Here is a 23,723-nt window from a genome sequence, read left to right on the forward strand (position 1 = left end):
CACTCCTTCTCAAATTTTCAACCACTGCCGCCGTTAGTACCATGCATTAGCAAATGGCATCTGTTGACCTCATACAGTAGCAGATGCACCATGAGGAGTGAAGCCTCTTACAGTAAGGTAAAGAGTCTGAGTGGAGTTAGGAATGAAACTGAGACAAGTATTAGACACAGTTTTGGGTAAAGACTTTTATTAGACCATAGAAACGGCCTTGCTGTTCCTGCACTAGCAGAGTTTTCCTACCTAAACCCAAAGCAAAGGATCCGTTGGTGTCAGAATGTCCAAAATATAACCGTCCTGTGTCCAAAGTACTAGTCTGACTCTCACATTATAAACAAATTAGATCTAAGGTGAAAAGGATAATGTCTTTGGGCTCGAGTGGTTTGTAAATGTTCCAAAAAAAGAAAGGAAAATATATAACTCCAACAAGAAGTCTTTCAAAGATAGGTATCCTTGCTCCACAGAGTTCTTTACGTCCCCTAGATTCTTTGTCACTTTCTTGGATTACAAATAAACAGTTCTTGGCATTGGTTTGGGTCAACAACAAAAGATGCCTACATACAGGTTCTCAAGTACCTTGACTTTAAAGGATGGTTTTTCTTCCCCCAGGATTTCCCCCACACTTGTGGACAACAACTTCACTGTATACAAAAGGATTTTTTTTTTCTTCTTCAAAACAGTCTTCCTTCTACGGTTAGAGGGTTTGTTCCCAGAGGGTGGTTGCTTTCTCTTCCCAGACTTTTGTTATTGTTTTATAAAACGGCTGCCTCAGAATAGTCCCGATATATCCTCCTAAGGATTTCCTTTCACTGTTCTTCACCTATCACCACAGGTAATTCACAAAACAATGTGGCTGTTTAATCTTTATGCAGTTACTCAATTTAATATGTTCTTCTGTGGTTTTGGCCTCCTCAGTCTCTTAAACCAACACAGCCTGCTGATTATTTCTTGTTATCTTATTCACTTCCAACTTGCCTCTTGCATTTCCTGACCAGGATTTCTTTTACACATTTGCAGCTGCCTTGTACACTCTCCTGCCAGGCTTTCCATTCATACTTTTGCAATTCCTGGTATACTCTCCTACCTGGGCTTTCTGTAATCACATGCTTATAACTGCCTGGTATACCCTCTAGCCAGGACTTCTCAATTTAAAAAAACGTATAGCTGCCTGGTATACTCTCCTAGTACGGCCTTTCATAGGTGAACTCTTGCTCACTACCACACCTTTGATGGTTCTGCTTTTTAACCTTATCAGCGAATATACTTGGTTTCTTTTATGTGGCCTCTTCAGTGTCTTTTATATACTTGCAACATGAATTGACAAACTTGAAAGTCTCTGCTCTTAGAAAACTGCTCTTTTAGTCTTTCTCTCTCCAGTTTTATAATGCACTCCTTTTCTCTCTCACTCTTGGTTTTGTTATGTACAATTATCTCAGTTTTGCCTGGCTGCCAATATGCCCCGGTGTTCCCTCTGTGGACTCCCTAGTTGTTGATGGTGTTTTTCGCTTCTTTTGTGGTTCGCCGGTGATGGTCTCCTGCTGCTTTCTGCTTTTCAACCATTTTTCCACTGCTTTCCTGCTTCCTGCTTTCTGAGGCTTCCACTGAGCTTGCCAGCTTCACATGGGATTTTGGTGATCAAAGCCCTGTTCTCCGACACCAGCTAACGTCCAAGAGCCCTCCGTTGGTTTCTTGCATTGTCGCCGTGTGTCATCTGCTTCCAACAGCCTTCTCCCTTCAGGTTCCTGAGCCGGTTGGGTCTGCTGACTTTCTTCCAGGCGCTCTTTTGCATGGAGCGGAACAACTTGCTCCTGCCAGCAGCCTGCCTGTGTTCTTTGCTTTGCTGATTTAAATGTCCCGGGCACATGTGTGCGCTTGCTGCCACTAGCGCGCTGCCTGTGGTTGTGGATTTCTGTGCTCTGCATTACTCACACCTCTTCCTCATCCCAGTGTTGTGGGGATTGTGTGAATAGTAGTCCCCTCAATCCACTGTATGAAAACACTGTATGAATGTTTGCAATGAGTTTTAAAGCCAAACTAGGTTTGGAAGAGGAGTATATGGAATTAGGAAAAGAGACTCATCATTTTCCATGGCCGGCTAGATTTTGAGAGTTGATTTTTGGAGTGTAACAGACGATTTGAATTACTATCCATGGGTGGAAGAGGGAAGCTATCACAATAGGCTATTAGGGCATGAGGAACCTGAGGTGTATCTTCAGAAAGGAAAGGATTAACATATCTCACCCGATGATACAACTACTCTCCCACGGAGGTTGTCTCCCTCCATGTGATCCTCTCTCATATAACCGCCCCCAGGGTCAGGAACAGGTAGCAGCTGTCATCCCCTTGCCACATGGGAGGAGGCCACCGCCGGGAAAGAAGTGATGACACCATCAGATTCATCACAAGCTGTATTAACACTATACCTGAAGTTGCAAAGGACAATTAAGCAGCTACTAAAGTAAGTTATCCATATGTATGGGAACATTGTCATAATGGTACAGTGCCTGTAGCAGATAGAGGTAGAGCAGAGAACAGCTTGCTCGTAATGTCTGCTTCGATCTGGAAATACAGCTCCCGTCCCCAGCTACCCGGTTTGCTAGCATGCACCATCAGTGTCTGAATCCAATAGGATTAATTTATCCGGTGGAGCAAGACAATAGATCTATATTTTGGTGATGGATACAAAAAATGTGTTTGCCATCTTACATTCCGAATGGTCAGAAGTCATTCCGCTGCTTGAACACAGAGTTTACTTGGCAAGCAAGACTTTAGCTCTTGAGATAATAGATGTAGTTGGAATTGATGGGGTTGGACTCAGTTGTAAAATGTCCCAACAGTTGGCAAGCAAGACTTTAGCTCTTGAGATAGTAGAAGTAGTTGGAATTGATGGGCTTGGACTCAGTTGTAAAATGTCCCAACAGTTGGCAAGCAAGACTTTAGCTCTTGAGATAGTAGAAGTAGTTGGAATTGATGGGGTTGGACTCAGTTGTAAAATGTCCCAACAGTTGGCAAGCAAGACTTTAGCTCTTGAGATAGTAGATGTAGTTGGAATTGATGGGGTTGGACTCAGTTGTAAAATGTCCCAACAGTCTATGTCACAGCAGCTTGGGGACTGGAAGGGAGCAGGTACAAGGGGGCTCCTGCTGGATGGTAGTGGCAGAGGATACATGCTGCTGGAAGGTGGTGGCTGTGAAAACAAGAATATGCTAATGTTATGGGGTCTTGCGTGGTCTCTTGGCGCTCTGGCGGATCTGCAGTGAAAGGAGGGTTAGGGGTGGAATATGCACGAGAAAGTGCTTCAAATGCGTGTTGTCAGCAGGCGATCGATTTGCCTGGTTCTGTAGGCAGTGTACCTGAGGCCCAAATTACCTTGATAAACTGTGAACTGTGAAATAAACACCCAAATAAATCATCAATTATTTTGTACTGCAGTGTCATTGTGCATCACCTAATAACCTTGATACATTTTAAAATGGGAACTAAGCACCAAAATAAATCATTATATGTTGTACTTCAGTGTCATTGTGCATCACTGGGGGCACTATTCTTCAATTTCAAGTGGCCACAGATAGCCAAAAATCATCTTCAAGTCAGTTGGTCAAGACTTGCAAAGTTGGGTGGAATCCTTTCGCTCCATGTCATAATGCAGGACAGATAAGCGCAGACACATTTCACTTTATTAATAAAGATTCATATTTAAAAACATTGCACTGTAAAAGCAAAAAGCAGTGGTTAGAGCTGGTTCAAAAGTTTGTTTGCAACAGGACCCTGCACCCTTGTGCTCGCCAGATATTTTGGACTACAACGCCCAACATCCGTAGCCTGCATAGTCCATGCTGATGGATCATGGGAGTCATAATCCCAAACATCTGAAGAGCAGCAGGTTGCAGCCTCCCGGGGTTACAACATTGAGACTCCTAGACAAGACTTTCAACTTTAACAGCAAATTCTGAGGCACATTTCCGTGCCCTGCGCACAACTCACCAGGAAACGAGATGGAATGTAATACATGTGTTTAGGAGGCGGGGGGAGTGCAGAAATTAGGTTTTAGATTTAATTAACACAATGGTGGAATTGCTTGGGCATTAAAGTCCAGTGTTCCCAAATTTCTGAGAAGAAAAACCCACATGACTGAGCCATTACATAAAAGAACATTCTCTGCATTCAAAAATGTCTGTGTAAGAGCACTTGTTGGGACAGTGAAGCAACCTCTGACGTTGCAGGATGCAGAGCTTTTGGATTTGGATGTTCAGCCTTTTTGGTCTAGATTACACCTGACGGAATGCATGAGCCACTTTAAAATACACTTTTTTTAATAAAAAAAAAAAGATAGCTGCAAGGCCTGTGGGGCTGCTGACTTGAAATGATCCTCAAATGGATACCCTGGGGATCAACTTAGATGAATGTTTGCAGAAAAAAAGGATGGACTAACACATTCAAGGACTTCAGAATGAGAGAAGAATCAGTCCTGCCCACATGCATTGTTGTTTTGGAAGGGTAACATCTCTCCTTTTTCATAGATGTCCTCAGAGAAACATTTCAGGTTTCTTCATTTTTCTACAGATCCTCCCACTCAAGAAACCAGCGATGCGGTCAATCAAGCCCATGGCTCGTCAAGTTCTATGATGCACAGAGACGGCACTCCGCAATCAATCGTGAAAATCAAAAGACACTTGTGAGAAATATGTAAACATAACCGAAGGATCACTGGTACACAAGGACATCCTGCTGATCTAGGCTCAGTAAAGGTTTGGCGGCACTGCTGAGATCTTCTAGGCAGGACTAGAACTCTTGTCACACAGAGCAAAAAGGCTGTGACATGTTCCATCAATGCTGCTTACTTTTGCATTCCCGAGTTCTAATGCCCTGGACTCACATTACCAGACCTTGGCAGAGTATTGGTGGCATTGCTGGATCCCATTGGCACTTAAGATCAAATAAAAAAGGTGAATAATGTTCATGTTCAGTGTATTTTGCCTTTTCAAGCATTCCCTTTCTGTGTTGCAGTGAATGCCCTGAATTATGTAGTTTGATGGTAATACAACAATAGCGGCGAGTTCGAGGCGACTTAATTCAGTTCTGAACACCATTTCTGTTTGAAATGGTTGCACACATGACACTTCTTCAACCCGGTGCACAAGTGCCATAAATGTCCTCCACCAGGTCTGCAGCAGGTGAAGCCATTGGTCATTGGCGGTCATCTTGCTAGTATGTAAACTAAGAAAAATCAGGAAAGTTCGTGCATCTCTGCGCTTTCTTTGCTTGGTCAATTAACATGGTCTCTGTATAGCATCCAAGCAAATGGCCAATAATGGTCCAGTGGTTGTCTAGTGGTTCCGGAGTAGGGGCTGCCCCAAGGTGAGGAGATGTCCCCACATTGCTGAGAATTAGAGGGCACTGAGCTCTCGGCTGCAGGAAATCCGGACAGCAATGGAGCCCGCAGATGCCCCAGGTACTGCAGACTGTAGCCTGATCACCTCACTCTTATCCACCGTTTCGGAATCTACCATCAGCTTTGTGGAGCCCAGTAGAGTGTCACGGAAAAAACCTTTCACCCAGATCTGAAATCGGAGAAACAATACAAAATAAAAATAAAAATTGGGAGAAAACAGAATCAAGAGAGGGAACCAAAACCAAACAGAAAGCGGGAATACGCACAGACCATTAGAGCGAGATAGAACGTAGACACAAGCGAGCACTGTACAAGAGAGAGAACACGCAAAATAGAACCAGAGTGAGAAAAAGACAGAACCCAAGGGTCCAAGAGACCGAGAAAAGACAGGACAGAACCCAAGGGAGGAAGTGTAAGCAAGGGAAGACAGAATGCGATAGAGAGAGCGAGAGAGAGAGCGAGACAGAGAGAGAGAGAGAGAGAGAACAGATCCAGACATGTACATCAGAACACTAGAGGGAATTAATTTAGACTGTGGAGAACACTGAGCAACAGAAAGAGAACACATTGCAGTTAACACATGGATAAAACACAGAACCAGAGAGGGCCGAGAACCAGAGAGAGTGAAGTGAGTGCAAAATCAGTGCAATAGAGCAATGTCTGCAGCGTGCACATCACAGATCTATCCATACATGTAAACAAACTGTGCATGTATTGTAATGGAGCAAATGAACACTTAAAAATTGAGGTATGCTAAAACAAAAGTCCTCCGAAACAATGAGAGCTTGCAATATTTAATGTAATACATTTTCATGGTAACATTTTCCAGATAGGACCTTAGGGATTCCCAATTGTACCTGGAATGGTTCTAAAGCTCAGTTGACACCTTTCATAAATATCCCTGTTGGTCCTGTCGCTTCTTATACCAAACCCCTGGATTCTATAACGAACTTCTATCGTCAAAGTCCGCCTGGCTGCCATAATCCCCATTAGATAAAAACCTCTTCAGAATGTTTGACCAAATGGCAGGGAAGATCTGATGAGCAGTCTCTGATACGGTAGCCAACTAACAGTACGTGGATGCACAATAACCACCAGACAAAGCTGACGAAGGATCTCCTCCTTTCTCCCTAGAAGTTCAGATCTGGGTCTTTCCCATCCTTCTACCACGCTCCACTGCAGCATTCCTCAAGGTTCCATCCTGTCACTGTGGCTATTAATGCCTTCCTTGAACCTCATCACACCATTCTCAGCAGCCTTCCTTCCTTACTTATGTGGATCATGCACCGATCACTTTCAGACACAATGGCTCTCCCAGCTTATCTTCTCTTGTTTAATACGTTTCCGAGGCTGCATGGTTGAGAACAAACTTTGACTCAACACCTCAAAAACAGAAATAATTTACGTCAGAAACATTACTCCTCCTTTTCGTCTCTTCACCTGGCCCTCTACATGTGGTATACCTTCTGTAAGGAAGGCATGGTATCAAACAGTAAGACAGACATGAGATCACAGTTCTAGGGTGTTTATCGAACTTCAACCGGGTTTGAAAAACGGCTTTCGAAATCTAAAGATGGGAGCAAGCTACGACCATCAAATAACAATAACGCAGTCCTAATGGTGTCTTGTCAAAATATAAGGCCATATACTAATACACCTATTGCCAATCCTTACTTCTAAATACAAATAGTGTGGGAAAATGTTATGCAAAAGAAAAAAAGTGTTCAAGAAATATGGCAGGATATTCAAGCCATTGGCCTACCTTCCCCATGTTTTCAGCATGGGACAAGGCGGCACACTCGAGCTTAGCACATTCTCTGGCGCCTCTAGCACGAGGATTCAGTTCAAACCTCAGTATCAGGGCCTTCTATATCAAAGTCTCTTTGTGATTCAAAATCTCTTACTTCATAGGGCCCGATGTGACAAACATCCAAAAGTTCCTTTCTCTCCAGGATTCTCACGTATAACTTCTTGAGTGATTTGCCATTCACCAAGGGCCCCCCCAACACCGGGCTCAGACCAACTTTAACAAAATACCCTCAATTGGTCTCCCTCTGTTGGGCTCAGACCAAATTCATGTACTTTTCCAAACTTTCTCCATTTCATCGAGAGAGATTTTCGACTGTGCACAGGATTTTGCTTCACCACTTCGATTAACATTTATTCATTCTCTTTCAATTGATCTCCCTCTGTCAGGCTCAGAACTAATGTATCTATTATTATTACTTCTCAGCTGGATATTTTACAGAGACCTTCAATTGAGCACCCACGTGGTGCCGGACCACTCTGTCAAAGGTATTGTAGCTTGCTTTAAAGTTCAATTACTCATCAGCAGTTTAACTTAATTTGCGTCTCTTATCACACACGTTTTAACAATGTTCGATCCAGCGCTCGCCATACAATGTTGCTGCTTGCAACCTTGGCTTCAACAAAGATCGGTCTTGCATTGGTCTCTCCAACTCAACGGCTGTGTTGCTTTCACTGAAGCGTCTTTGTTCTTGGAGCCAAGTTCTGTACCACAGTGGCTGGAGATTCTCCCAGACTTGATTACTGAAGCAGGGGGGCCCGGGTACCTCCAACACAATGCAGGATTCTTCAGCCTGGTTTCCTGGTCTTACGCTTTCTGTTCTTGAGGTTTCATGAAAGTAATGGTTCCTTGTCGAAAAGGTCAAGGGAACTTCCCTCCTTGCAACCCCCTTCTGTTTAGCCATCTTTCTCCTCTTGTTAAACTGCCATCGTTTAACTGCTGTTTCCTCGTGTGCTTTGCCTCACTCAGAGTGTGCTTGCATGCTGCGCCTTTTATGCGTTTATGGAAGTGTAATGGAAGTCAGGTGTGAGTGATTGTCGATAATTGCCTGACCTTACCTCATCATGGTATTGGGACAGGTTAGAGACACGTCTCGGGTGTTAGTCTGTTTTATCTTAGAGCGGCTGTCAGTGAGAAAGCGTCTGTGTTGTAAAACGGGGGGGGTAGGGTTCCTCAATATCCTACCGGGTAGGATGGGGTAAAGGTTTTACAGGGAAGGGGATACTGCATCTCACCCTCCGGTGTTCCACTCCACGAGAACCTCTCACTCAGGTGATCCACCCAATGGCTATGCCCTGGCCACCTGAGCAAAGGATCCCCAGGATATGGGCAGTGAACGCCTTCTGGTTTTTCACACTTCCCCGTCTGCCAAAGCTAAAAACTTGTGGGTTCTATTCAATTGCCTCCTGTCCTCTCTGGAGAGCCAAGAAAATTCCAAAAAATGACATGTTCTACCGCATGCTTCGACACATATTTGTGGGGTGGAGGGGTAGTTATGGGAGTCCACTTCACTAATACAGTGATGACTCCTGCACTACAGAAAGAGGTGGTCATGTTAGTGCATATGACTCCACTACACAAATACAGTAGTGATCCCTGGTCTTCCCTTGATGTGTGTGAGGGACACCGTCAGCATCAACTAACAATCCCGGTAAGTCTGCAATGTAAGCAGCAAAAAGAAAGGGGCAAGCAAATAGCCCTGTTACAGACCCTCAATGACTGAAATTGTAAATGCGTATCTTGCACCCTTCACGGTCAGTGGCGTTGCCAGGAATCAAATGTGGGAGGGGCACAGAGGGGGCCAAAGACAAAAGTAGGGGGGCATATACAAAAGTAGGGGGAGAACATGGTCACTGAATGTCTTATGTAGGGGGGCACAAAGGGGTTCATAGGGATTAACAGGGGGGCCCCGGCCCCCCCAGGAATCACCCCTAGCGACGCCAGTGTTCACGGTACATACCCAAGTCCAAATATCTGCTACAAATGTGATAAATTAATGCAGCAGATTATCAGCTGTACACTACAAAATGCCTTAACATTAAGGTCACATGTGTCAAACCGCCTTTTAGAAATCCTTTCTAAAACTCAGAGGATAGAAGCCTGGGCAAATATAAATGATTCTAACAGAATTAAAAGAAACTTAGTAAACATTGTTTGGGAGAATTTGAAGTCCATTATGGCAACACTCACAGGGATACCAATAGCCAGTGTTCAAATTGAGAGATATTAGGGTTTCTCTGCCTCTTTCTTACTGCTTGGCTTCGAGATAAGTACCTTTGTTTCTTCCTTCCTTGGCATGGGCTAAATATGAATGTAGCTGCACTAGTGTAATATAATTTAGAGGGTTATGAAATGATTAATTTGGGCTGCTCCCACGATGGTGTGGCCATTGTTTTGTAAACACAGAGCATCAGCATGGATTCTCCATAGCCTCAACCCATGCAGAGAAGTAGACTACAGCCCGTGCCCTTCAGCAGACTGATTCTTTGGGGCTGCAGTGACAGTGCCTAATATTTTGCCCCGAGCCTTTTTTCAAGGTAAGTTTGCGGTATTACCAACGCAGAACCATTGTACCGAGCATGACCATGCAGTGCAATCCTAAGGCCCTGTGATCTCTATGCACCTGCAGTGCTAGTAGCACGAGGGTCACAACCACAGTGTGCTGTACGGTTGAAGCAGGGGTTAATCCACAAGAGTCCAACATATATGGCAACAGACCTCCAGCAGAACCTTGGGTCCCAAGTGAATTTTGAGGAGTCTGCTCTGGTACCACGTCACATGTTAGACTTAGACTGGGGTTTCCAGTAAACAACCTCGAAGCTACTATCAGTCTCCCACCAGAGAAGATCCATGCAACAAAGATTGATGTATTTACTGTAATGGAAGACCCAGGGTTCTTTCTGGGTATTAACAAGGATGAACAGTTCAGCTTTGTTTCATGCCCTCTTTCCAGGGGCCTTTCACTTACAGCTGTCCAGAGTTTGAAGTTCTCACTGCACAGAGGGGTAGCTTATTCCCAAATAGTACCACTATCTGAGGTGGCCAGGGAGGAACTCAACTGGTAGCTAAAACACAAACGCGATTGAGCGGTAGGGCCATTATTGGCCACTTCTCTGTAATAGGCAGCCCCAGCATTACTTACGCAATAGGACAGAAGTGTGAATGCATTACTGGGTTTAATTTCATCACTTTGAACTGATAAACCTGAAGGGGAGGAGGGTGTCAGGTACAGAGACCCTGCATGAACTTCTAGTGCAAACATAGAAAGAGGGTGTGAAAGCTAGGAGGTGGGGAGAGTGGGGGGTGGGGGGATAGAGCCCAACAGTGCTTCACAAAGGTGTAAAGGTATGTCCATATGGTCACCCTACACAATTCAGTCAAGGACATAACCTTGACCTTTGTGAAATAAAGGCTGCTAACCCCCTTTTTGACCACCCTTGAATCACGCACTGCACAAGGATTGGTTGATGCTTGATTTGAACATTTGTATAGCGCACATCCCATGGCAGGAACCCATCAACAAGTTGCAGCTAGGTGCAGACTGACATTACATTCAAACTCAACAGGATTTGACACTGGATTCAGTAGCACCATAATTTAGGCGAATAGGTAGGTCTTTGATAACTGATATATTTGATAACAAATGCCTCTGCTCCACCAGTAAACAAGAAAATGGGATTGCAACCTAGTATGGAATATTTAATATTTAAAGACACAAATAGAGTGACCAAAATACCAGCTGAAGATCCCAGGAAAGCAAAGAGTTTTGAGCCAGAGGATAGAAGATAAAAAAGAAGTGTAAACCTGAAAGTGGTACATTCCTACCCCTCAAAGCCCAAGAGACTTTGAAAAGCCTGCCTAGTAGGCTACTGATCACTGGGGTATGAAACAAGCAAACCTGGCAACAACAAAACAATCTATGCTCTCAATCACAGAAAATGTACATAGATAACCGAATACACAAACCAAATGGAAAATGAGAACTCCACCTACTCATGGTGGAAGGATTCCTGAACTGTTGGCTTACTTGCCAGATAAACTGCTTCTGAAAGCTCTGCTCTTGGACCTTAAGAAACTAGGCCTGGCCCTCAATCATCCATAGCAAGATACAGCTGCATTAGCATCTAGATTTAGAGAGATACCCATCTCAGGAGGGATTGTGCACCAAGAGTCAAACAGCTGAAGGTTTTTCATTGCCTATTAGGTAACGGGAACTAGGACATAGGGTACCGGCACTGGATCATCAATAGCAAGAGTGCCCGTTTTCTTCTGCTCTTCATAGAGCTGGTAAATCTGAGATAAAACAAACGGCTGCAGAGGCCATTAAGGGCTACTCATCCCAAAGTCTAGGAATCTGAGCCTCAAGCAAAGCCTCAAGAGAAGGGTGGTTGCAAACATCTCTAGCAACAGGGAGATAAACTTGCCACAATTCAGACAGAGCTCTTGTTATGACAAAGATCCGACTGGGCTAGTGCGCCCATTTATTCTCTGCTGGCGGATCAGGGACAGCAGATGTTCATCCACCTCAAGTTCCAAAGATCCAGACTCTTATCAGGCACTATGACTAGTTACACCCTATGGTTCATGTGTAGCCAAGTCATAAAACAGACCTTTCCACCATTACTTTAAGCTGTGATAGCGAGATTGTTGGAGGAAAGATGTCTGTATACTCTGAATGCGTCCCTCTAAGCTAATTTCTTTGAGAGGCATGGTCTTCACCAGAAGTAGAGACACCCTAGCATGATACCTCTTTCCCATCTCGGTTTCAGGCAGGTTTTAGGCATCCTGGCCAGATGAAGAAACATCCATAACCTATGAAGTTAAAGATCCAGCTGCTCTATGATATTTTCGCACTACCTTTTGTCCTTCAGCTCTGTCACAGGCAAACCACTCTGCGATATAATGATGACAAGGTGGCCGAGGGTGTATTGGCATCTTTGTCCTTCTACGCTCTCAGTGTGCTTTTCAGGGTCAGTGCAACAAACGGCTTTCACTGCTGAAAGAGATCCTGCCGTGGAACAATGCCTTAGTTGCTTTGGCCTACAATTCCCATCAACCATCACAACTGAGATCCATCATGGATCGTGGATGTTGTCATCCAAAATACCTGGAGAGTCCTTGCTCTGAGATTGCACTTGACCCAAAACCCTGGGTTTTGGATCACTGCAATGATTTCCCTACTGTGTCTGGGAAACATGCCCTAAATGCACGCACCCAGTCTCCACCTTTCCTTCACTCACCCGCTGTGACTACATTGTCCCGCACCTTGGTAGCTCACCTTATTCCACCCACTATATCTGGATAGAAGCACCAATCTTACCTCAATCTTCACTGGATTCTGGGGTTTCTTACGGTAGAAGATGCCTGCCAGGTCAAACTCCGGGCTGGAGGATGCTGTGTGCACACGAGACTTCACTTGCTTCCCCTCACATGAGATCTTTGCATAAACATTAGGTTCTGTCCAGAGATGAAACAAACAAAAAAGTGTTGGAAACCACAGAGCACGCGCACACACAAAAACATTTCTCAACCCTACATAGCAATTGTAATCTAAGAATGCTCTGGGTGTTGGTACATTCAGCCTTCGTGCCCCTTTAATCGAGGAGGAGTCCGCGGAGTTAAGAGCGTGCTTGCCAACTCGCTGTTTTGATGTCAACAATGGGACAGAATGTTCCCGACAATTGAGACCACCACATTTTAGTAGACGTCTAGGAATGGTGTGAATAAACAACATTAGAGAGACAGTGTAAAGTGACAGCATGAACTCAAGTGGACGCAGTGCCTAGTTGTTTACCCAGTTTCTCCAATTCGTCACTTCGCAACTTCACTTTGCGTCTATATATGTGTTAGCTGTTTTCAGATAGTTTCCCTTTTTGGGAGCATTGCATGACTACAGTAGTTGAGTGTCTTCTTTCAATGCGATTTGATCATTTGGTGCTGCCCCGCCGTGATGCGACGAAAGGGGATTGGCCGAGGCCTTCACAGTGTGTGCTTTAGTATAGAAGGTGCTAAAACATAGGTGCTATGATTTAGCATAGACGTTGCCAGTGTTAGCTTTGTGCAGCTGCCGTCTTGAGCGTCTACAGGTAAACGCATCTTGACATTACATGTTTTAAACAACCCCGGGCACCCGCATACTATGCGCGGCCAACTGCCCCTTTCAACTTTTTTCATTATGTTCCCCGTACGCTCACACAGTGATTTTTTCACATCTTTTTTTGCTGGTCCGATTTGTGTCCCTGAAAGCACCGTGTGCTCTGCTGTTCCTTGGTCCGACACGTCTCACCCATGACTGCTTCACCCAGCACAGTCCCGTCTGTTCCCCAATCAAAAGATATGATTTGCTTCTTTGCACATTACGCTATCCCCAGGTTTGTGCATCTTTACGCAACTTTACTCCCATCTGCAACACCCCCGTACCCTCCTCTGGCTCTTAATGTTGGACCCCACTGATCCGCCCTCCATTAGCGTTTGCTGCACCCTCTAAATTGTTCCATTTGCTTTGTATCAGGCTACATTTTCTTGCATTTATTCCAACCCGGCATATTTATCCATGGCTGGTGCCCATCAGCAAACTTACTTCTTACATGTTGATGTATCTCTGCATTACTGTTCTTTGCCAATCCTTTGCGTGTTTATTCACCTATCTGAGACATGTTCCTCTTTTGCTCAGCCAGCGGTTGTACCCTGGCCACAGCAAGGAAAAACACCAGGACCAGGTTCTTTGATTGGCTGAAGAACTGTTATTAAGACCATCTCTAGCGAAGTGCAGGAATTTTAATATACCAAGAAGACAGCACCACGGATTCCCCCTGTCCTTAATGTGTACACAGGGTGAGTGATCTGTGTATCTGTGATTTAGTTCAGCAGCACCAAATTCTGTTACACCTTAGAATAAGTCCAATTGAGTAGCTTTGAACAAACTATGTCCCATTCTTTTCTGCCCCTTTTAGGGAGAAACTAATCCTACTACATCAATTCTGCCCTGAGGAAGGCTCCAACTACTGATGCCTATTTGGCACGCCGAAACGTGTTATCCATGTGTTTTGTTCCCTATTTAGTCAGGGAACGAATGTATGATTCCTCCTACACGTTGGCAGATAAAATTCAGCTGATTGACTAATATCTCTCTCTACTTATCAGGGTAATTTTTCATACACCCTGATACTTCCCACTTTGTAGGAACAAATGGTTATCTACTAGGAATGTTTCTCAATTAAGTTGTAGAATTTGTATCCAAAATGTTCTTGAGGAATATACTGTTTTGTGAATTTATGTACACACTATGAATGTTTTCTTTCATGTTCCTTTTTCAAATATGTTCATCTAATCTTTGTAAAAAGTGATATGAATATTAAGTGTGTGTTGCATATTACATTTATTATTGTACTCTAAAGACTTCTCTTTGGTCCCTTTTATGTGACTTTTTTTCAAAGCACATTCCTTGTTATATTACTTTGGAGATATACTTTAAATAACTGGCAGAAATTAGGACTGCCTACAGCGTGGGCACCTTTTTTGGTTTTGTTCCAACAGTATATCTAGCCCCCACTTGCGCTTGCACGAAGTGGCATCCCTATTGTTCGTATACATAGCCTTGTGCAGGGACAGGCACGCTATCTATGGGACCAGCAACAGTAGGATATGGGGACCAGTAGGTCCAAAGCAGGAAGAGGCAAAGAGGTAAGACAATGTTGGTAAAGATGGCTAGGTACAACATTTTGAGGAGGACCAGTTGAGACCCTGTCAGTTGCCTATGGAAAGTGATCTACTGGGAAGTGTGTTACTGGTATCTGGAGAAGTTACAAATGAGAAGTTGTGGTTATAGAAATAGGTGAAATAAAAGTGGACAGATTGATTTGGAACGGTATCCACCTGGGTGACTTCTGGATGGAAAAGGGAACATTGATTGACTGTTTGATTTGTTTATTTATAGAGCGCCTTACACCAAGGCACTGTTCAATGGAACAACTAATACAGAGAACAACAACAAACATTGGGAGCAAAAATTACATCATGAATCATTCTACAAGAAAACAGTGCAAAGAGCAATTAACTGAGGGGGGAGGAGAAGTGGAGTGGGAATAGGATTGGTGAGGGAGGACACGAGAAGGATAGAACAAGTGAAAATGGAAGGGAGAGAGAGTGAAATAGGAGTGGGGAGAGAGGAATTAGAAGAGGGAAAGAAGGGGGGAAGAAGAGAGGACGGGGGGCCTTCAAGGTGGACAATGGAGGAGGAGGGATTCAAGGGAAGTACGAAATGAGGGGAGGGTCGTGGAAGAGCGGATTGAGAGGGGGAGTGAGTTCCAGTGCAGAGGAGCAAGGAGTTGGAAGGAGCGGAACTGGGAGGAATCACAGGGGGAAGGAGGTACAGTGAGGAGGAAATGGTCAGCGGACCCAAGGGAGTGAGAGGGGGAGTAAAAGGTGAGAAGGGACGAGAGATAAGGAGGAGCAAGACCATGTAGGGATTTGAAAACAAGGCAGAGAAAGCAACATTTTAGCTGCAAGTGGAAAGGTAGCCAGTGAAGGTGAGAGAGCGAGGAGGAGATGGAGTCACGGGAGGTAAGGAGACAAAGGGTACGAACAGCGGAGTGGTAAATGGATTTAAGGGGGGCAAGCTGAGATGCAGGAAGTCCAAAGATTAAGGAGGAGCAGTAGAAGAGGCGGGAAAAGATGAGAGAGGAGATAAGGAGTTTGGTAGCGTGGAATGTGAGGGAGGGACGGATTTTGCGAATATTGTAGAGGTGGTATCGGCAGGAGCGGGAGGTAAGTAAAATGTGTTGTGAAAAGGTGAAGGAGGAGTCAAATAGAACGCCTAGATTACGAGCATGGGAGGAGATAGGGAGGTTGGAGGGAGGAAAGTGGATGAAAGGGGGAGGAGAGGGAGGAGGAAGTGTGTTAGAAGGGAAGAAAAGGACTTCAGTTTTATCAGTGTTAAGAGAGGAAGCGGGAGGACATCCAGTTCTTGATGGCTGTGAGACAAGACGAGAGTTTAAGATGGAGGTCAGGTGTGAACATCTGGGAAGGATGTATTAATCAGAGTAAAACAGGTTAGCTGCACGCTGGGCCCGCTCTTTGGAAAAGTCCAGAAATTACAGAATAATTGCAAAATTCATTTGGATTTCTGATGGGCAGGTTTGGTTGAAAATATTAGATTTAGATTTTTTAAATGCAAGTATCAGCTTGTAATAGACAACTAGTAGGGAATCTTAATACTGTCCCAATTTTGTTGAGATATCAGGCATAATGGATTTGATTTTTGAATTATTTATATAGCGCACACAACAAACTAAATCGAATCCTGGTGCAGATGGTATCAAAGGCATTCTCCTCAAGGTGTTAAGTACCGAAAAGGATGTTAAAAGGGTTAACAACCTTTTCGGTACTTAAGACCTATTCGGAAGGTGGTGCATTCCCCCGAAGTCGGAAGGAATGCACCATTTTTGGAATACATGTGGCGGTTGCTAGGATGGGTTGGAAACCACGCTAGCAACTGCCACATTCGTAAACTGGCTTTTTGGAAACCTATTCTTGTGGCACTCCTCCAGTTTAATATGTGCGCTAAACTAGCGCACATATAAGGTACCCTTTTGGTGGCGTTAAACTGGAGGAGTGCCACAAGAAGCCTTGTTTTGTGTAAATGGAAGTGTCCATACACCCGTGTTGTATATGGACACTTTCATGTACACCAAAGCAGGCAGTTTCAACGTTGAAGCTGCTTGCTTTGGTGTACATGAAAAGTGTCCATATACAACACACGGGTGTATATGAACACTTTCCTATACACCAAAGTAAGCAGCTTCAACATCCTGCAATGTTGAAGCTGATCACTTTGGTGTATAGGAACTGTGCTCTCGGCAGCATTTTTGTAAAATAACGAATATGTCGTTATTTTACAAAAATGGTGCCGAGATTGGATTGCGCCCATTACGTAACACCTTAGAACAGGCACAATCCACACAGAGCACTCTTGTGCTCTCCAAGGACGGCCAGGCCCACTTGAGAAAAGCAGTGGAGCCCGGGCGTCCTCTTTTGGCGCACTGAATCGTGTTATTTGAACCTCCACTGCGCCAAGCTGAGAATAGGTCCCTGACAGGTTTGTGTTTGTCTTAACGGATGCAAAAAGAAGACACACAACATGGCGATTTAATACCACTACATAACTTCATGGAGTGTTAAAATATGAACGTAGAGTACGCAGTTATGGTAGGCAACAAATTCCAGGCAAAGCAATTTTGGCTCAAACAATCCCCCTACTTCCTCCATCCAAATGAGAAGGGCAGTGGTGCTTGTTTATAGACTTAGAATTGGCCATCACTGCTCTGTCCCCCTCAGGAACATTGAGAAATATGAAACCTAGTTTTGCAACAATTAAGCAGAGAGGCGCATGTGCTGGTAAGCGGGTCCTTCTTTACCTATTGCCAGGCCTATCTCAGGAAAGGTCATTAATTGGGCTTCAGGGCATTGCATGAAATTCTACCTATGGAAGGCCCAAAATTACCTTTCTCTGAGCCGGATAGCGCCAGCCCTGCCGCGCTGTATACGGTGACGGAGGTGACTATCGTAGGGTACCCAAAGCAACGCTTCCAGAAAGTCGGCGTCGGCAGATCTTTGGTCATTTCCCTGGAGAAAGATGAGAACACAAAGGACCATGAATACACAGGGAATCGGTAGGTTCGAGCAGCCGGGTGAAAGGTGTTGATGAAACGGGTGTAGTGGCATGGAGTGGGATCGCTAGCTGCTGCAAAACATCATGCACAGAGGCACACACAGAAAGGACCAAACGTAGCACCAGCGGATCCTGCTTCCCCATGTCACAGTCCGCAACTATCCCTAGAACGGAGCACGCCATGCCTAGAACAGGGGATTCCTGCTGCTATGTCACATGGTCTACACCTCTCACCTTGAACTGAAGGGAATTCCTGTGCCCCACGAGATTCGTTCCTAGAATCCACATTTTCTAAGACCAAAAAATAAAATACCCTCCACCTCCCCATCCCCCCCTCTCCACTCTTATCTATACTGGGGGTGGGAGGGGCAGTTTCCCATTCTGGCCTCCACTTGTCCATTGCACAAAAGGATGCACCCACCAGAACTGCAGATTCCACATTCCATCGCAACTATATCCCACCTGCCCCGCTCTACATGACCCATACCTAGAACCCAAATGTCCTGACTTTTGATTACTGAATGGGTCATACCTAGAACCAGGAGTTATGACTCCCAGCTACTGAATCTTAGTGATCTTAAATCTAGGAATCCCATGACTCCAAACTCGTGTCCTCTGCCTCTAGAACAAAAACATAAGGTTTTACAAAAGAGGTGATGACTGGAGGGTTTAGAATGAATCTTACCCTCCAGCATTGCTCTGGGCAAACCTCCAGAACATCATTCTTAGCCTGCCAAGCCATTACAAAAGCAGAAAGACCATATGCAAATCAGTCTTGGTAAGGGCCAGTCCAGTCGGAGCTGTTTGGTCACATCCCCTTCTGCATGCGATATCAAGTATCCCCAAACAGGTCTCGGCCTTTTCGGGCCTCATCAGTGACGAGTGGCTTGGGTCTCTAGACCCAGCAGGGTGCTTTGCAAACCCTGAGTGGGACTGGTATGCCCAGACGTGGGTCCTGTGCCTGCTGAATTTGTACAAATGTGGAATCCAATGGGCCAGTGAGTTGGCAAGAGTACGTACTGACGCAAGGAGAGATGTATATATCCAGGAAATGGTGCTTATGCTTGAATTCCAAATCTTTTGGGATTCAAATGAGACCATGCGAATGATGGAGGAAAGCATGATTGTAGAACAGCAAATAATGTAGCTAAGAACCCTGATACTCTATTTGTGTGGTTTATTCCTTTTTATTAACGGATCTGGGGTATTCTCTCACTGTTAAGAAGAATTTAAAGAAGAATGGGAAATGGATTCAACCACACGTGGCCATACTTACAATTAGCACCCCGGCATGGGGGTCGGACAACATTGTACTATTAATTGCAAGATGGGTTGTATCTAGTGATTTTACACTGTTGTCCCTTTTTTTGATTGTCACAAGGAATCTTGCTTAAAAATGTGATGTGAACACAAAGGTAAACCAAATGGATGAGTAATTTGGTTTTATTATGTTGGGTGGACTCGTTAAGAGAAAATAGAAAAAAATAACCAAGTTCCTCTACATTTTATCTACCACAGATTAAGCGGTTCCCCCATTCCCTTATTGCTCCTTTATCTTCAGTTTCGTCTCATTTGTGCACTATTCTTGGCTTCAAGGGCTAATTGCCAAAACTAAGACGAAGGCTAATCACACCGTTGGGGGTTTCTATCCTTTATATACTTTCATCTAATTATCCAAGGTACTGCCCCTGGGTACGACGTCATTTAATGTGTTTTGTGTGAGGATATATTGGTCTTTACCGGATTTTGTAAATAAATATAGTTTCCATTTGAACCTATCATGGAATATTTGAACCAGTAATTGTTCTCATCTTGTTTGTTTTTTGGTTGTTAGGCCGAGCGAGATATCAGTTTGAGATACGCAGCTTTATGAAATTAGAGTATAAGCGAGATATCAGTTTGAGATACACAGCTTTATGAAATCAGAGTATAAGCGAGATATCAGTTTGAGATACGCAGCTTTATGAAATTAGAGTATAAAAAAGAAAAATAAGAATGACCAATAGTGGAATCTATTTTTGTTGTATAGTTACATTACTCCAGCCACTATTGCTAGCAGGGGCTAACCCTGCCTTTTGTTTTCCATCTGTTATTTCACATCTCGCTCGTGCAGGACCTTCTTTACTTCCTAATAGTACTTCTTTGCTAGTGTTACCACTTAGCTAAAGTCTGCAAAAATCAGGATCTTCTCATTTTCAGTTCTCCTTCAGCATCCTTATGAGATCACTGCTGCATTTAAATAGTTGGGTGACCACGGGATGAGAAAGCTGGCGCAGGGCAAGACTTGGTTGACTGAATACCAACGTTTCAGACATCTAGCACCAACAGCTACTGACTCATCGACGCACAGGAACTAGAAGTCCCAACCACGTACCCGTCGTTCTCCCTAAATGCAGCAGAGTCTCCCATGCTTTACGTGCGGACAACTTGAGTGAATAACTTAGTAGGGAATTCATGGTCTTCTCTGATAAACTGACTACTGCCCCCTAAACCCCAGGTGGGTGGGCAAGACATTAGGGGGCTTGTGTTATACCTTAGGTGAGACGACTTGTCTGTGAAGAGCCGAACCAGGAAACGTCCGGTTTCCCCAGGCTGGAAGGTCGTTGGGACGATGACATACTTCCCATGTTGCAGTTCCGCTCGGTGGAAGATGCTCCGGGAGTTGATGTAAGTGGAACTAGTCACCTTGCTGTGAAGAGTGTGCATCCGGTACTTCCTGTTCAGTTCTACCTGCAGATAGGAGAGAGGTAAATGGAGCATGAGAGAGAGAGAAGCCACCAGAGACAGAAAGTGTGAAAATCCCATGTTCAAGGTCGGTAGATCGTACCTTGGAAACAACCAAGGGCCAGGGGTCACCATCTTTTGCTTAAATTATGCCCCATAGCCGATAAAAAGAGGGATCCCCAGGTTCCCCAGTCAATTTCTAAACAATGGTGTTCATTCAATTACTCCAACTATACCAATATACTATATCCAAAGCCCCTGTGTCTAATTCAGCCCTCTGACCCAGTTGGCACCAAGATTCATACATGCTACCAGACCAGACAGCGCTTGGACATTGGCAGTCAGCAAAGCGTATCCTTCAGTCAACAACTTTGCCTTGAAGACTTGATGCACAAATCTACCTATCAAACTTATCAGCCCCAGAAAACTTCAGCCAAGGGCCGTGGAGTCAGAATGCATAGTCCCATGGCCCAGAATAAACACCATGATCTCCATGTCCACCCTCAATAATTTCTCATGGATTCACCAGTGATGCAAATCATGGTTGGGAATGGAGCCAGGGGGGATGTGGTACAGACCATCCCTATTTGGAAGAAGCCAACCTGGGGATGATCCATCCTAGGTAGTGGTACTTTCTAGATTTAAAGTCTGAAGCGGTATGGACCAGGGGACAACGGCCATGCACAGCTGCTCTGCCGATACCCTCACACCATGGTAGTGCAAAACATTTGGACTCTACAAAGCTATGCATATTCTTTCTCTTGTAATGAATTGCATTGCAGCATTTCAAACATGTGTAGTTAAAAGTAGACTGACTGATTGAAGTTGGCCTTGCATGAATTAGTCATATCTCTATGTTGGTAGCACAACTGTGGTTTAGAGAAATTGCTACCTGGGGAATTTACACCTGGTTAAAAGCAGTAAACCAAAATTGAGTGGAAACGGCTAACCGCATCCTGATGAAATTTGGTCCCAAGGAGTAGCAGACCCATCCTCCAGGGAAGCCTCTATCAGTCAGATTTTCAGTGTCAGGGTAATTTCCAGAATTTCCATTTTCTCAGTTATATATCTGCCACTCCCATCTCTTCTCAACCCCCTGCCTCAAATACTGCCCTATCAAATCCATCGATCATGTTTCCCAATCCTCACCTTGAAAAGATCAAAGCCCATGGCCAGATTCTTCCCGGAACCAGACTTCCGTTGGGCACGCTTGTCCTCTTGCTGGAGACTGATGAGTGCAGAGTCGTGCTCCAAGGAGATATCGAACGCAAACTGAGAAAGGGAGAGATTTCAGATTAGCACATGATCAACTACTGGAAACTGCTGTGAACTGGTGGATGGGCAGGGCACCGATTCTCACAGATAGTTTTCCTTTATTTGTACTGATGTTACTCTGGATGATTGTCTTTCCCATTTTTCTAGTTCTGGAATCACTTGATCACCCACGAGCATCATCCAAACATGTCCCAAGTCTGTTCAATGTCCAGCACAGGTGTGTCTGAGATGTGATTATAAGGTTTATGTAAGGATTTTGTGAAGCACTGAAGCTCATCATTTTGTCACATGATAAAGCTACAAGGCTGAAGGGGAACTAGAAGATGTCCAGGACGATAAACATTTTCCAAGAATCAGCGAAAAGTGCACAAAGCTGCAGGCAGAACAGATCCCGATCCCCCAGTGCCATCTGGGTATAGGTCAGGCTTTGATGTGGAAGCACTAATGAGAAAGACCTTTGTGCAACTATTTACTTAAGTGCCAATTTATGGTAAATTGTTACAAATATGGCTTTGCCAAAAAGGTAACCGGCCAATGTATGTGTTGCATGTCTCACTTGAGAGCCTTTCTACCTCCCTTGCCACCACATTAAATACAACCTAAATATGTAGCATTCTGTGGATGAGAATGGCCAGCTTCACATCATTTTAACTTTTAAAAGAATGGATAGCAATGCTCATACAGTTTCCTAGACCTATATATGTAAAAAGAAGGCATCTATCCAGAACTGGCATGACGATTGGGGCAGCAATCTGCATGTCTACATGTACACATACCTTAAGAACCTCTACCCGGAGAAAAACAATAGTTCTCACAGCATGAGTGCCAAGTCCCGGGAGGATAGCTCAGCGGCAACATGCTCGCCTTGGAAGCAAGACAACATGGGGCAACACAGGTTCAATCCCTGGGTCCACGCTTAGAAACCTCTGGGTATTAAGCGCGTTATAAATAACCTAGCATATCATAACAATGAGCAAAAAAGCATATCCCCCGACTGCCCCAGATCTAGTAAACCGATCATGCGCCTACCCTCTCCACCAAGAAGACGGGGAGGAAAAGTCCTTCTCCTGCCAAGGAGATCAAGGATTACCATCAACATGTTTCACAACCAGTAGGTAACACTTACCATTGAAGGCCCTGGAATGCTTGCAGCTGAGCAATGAAAGGGAAAGAACCCCCAGCCCATGCAATCTGAATTCACACCTGAGGGTTCTGTAGGAATGTTGCCTTGTTGTTGCTGCAGCCCCCGCTCCGGTTCTTCAGAGGATTCTCATTGTGGATCCACTCTCCAAAGAGCATGGCCTCTACCCAGGTCTTGTGGACGCTCAGTACAGTGGTGTTAATCCTCCGGCAAACGACTAGATCAGTGAAGTACTGGCAGAAGTCATCAAAACTCATCCTGTTTGAGGAGGGGAAAATAATGAAACAAGATACTGGCCATGCTCTGTGCAGGTAAAGGGGACAGTTGTCAAGAGATACAAAATCTGGAAGAACTTAGTATCCATCATTCATGGCTCGGCCATCCCGGTCTCCTAGACTACCATGGAGCACTGCACCGTTCCAATGTCAAAATGACTCATCGATCGCAGGACTCTGAATATTGCTGACTCCTGCCCCAGTGTCTAACCATCTAATCTATTGGCAGACACTATACAATTGAGGAGGTTGGTAAACTTACCACCAAGGCCAAAAACCATCTGAAGCTGCCATTCACAGTCACAGCGAAACCATCAGACCATGGCAACCACTGATTCACTACACCCTTGACCCCACCTCAACCACCAAAGAGCCATATCTTTTTTCCATCACTGCGGCTATACACCTAATTTAACCACTAGAACACCACACAGTGACACTAT

At 44.6% G+C, this 23,723-nt stretch overlaps 1 protein-coding gene across 3 annotated transcripts in view; it reads right to left on the reverse strand.

Annotated features, from left to right (window-relative positions):
- Positions 1-3,652: 3,652 nt before the first annotated feature.
- LOC138567882 (calpain-5-like) overlaps positions 3,653-23,723 on the reverse strand; it is a 167,027-nt gene continuing 146,956 nt past the window's right edge. For all 3 annotated transcript variants that reach the window (XM_069646379.1, XM_069646377.1, XM_069646378.1), the window contains exons 8-13: positions 23,068-23,263; positions 21,739-21,861; positions 20,399-20,595; positions 17,698-17,819; positions 12,517-12,653; positions 3,653-5,558 (exon numbers count right to left, since the gene is read on the reverse strand). In XM_069646379.1, coding sequence (XP_069502480.1) covers positions 5,385-5,558; positions 12,517-12,653; positions 17,698-17,819; positions 20,399-20,595; positions 21,739-21,861; positions 23,068-23,263 — 949 coding nt within the window. In that variant the 3' untranslated portion in view covers positions 3,653-5,384. The remainder of the gene's footprint in view (positions 5,559-12,516; positions 12,654-17,697; positions 17,820-20,398; positions 20,596-21,738; positions 21,862-23,067; positions 23,264-23,723) is intronic.

This window comes from Ambystoma mexicanum, chromosome 1p (genome assembly GCF_040938575.1).
Source record: "Ambystoma mexicanum isolate Mex_15411 chromosome 1p, UKY_AmexF1_1, whole genome shotgun sequence".
In the NCBI taxonomy this organism is placed as follows: domain Eukaryota; kingdom Metazoa; phylum Chordata; class Amphibia; order Caudata; family Ambystomatidae; genus Ambystoma; species Ambystoma mexicanum.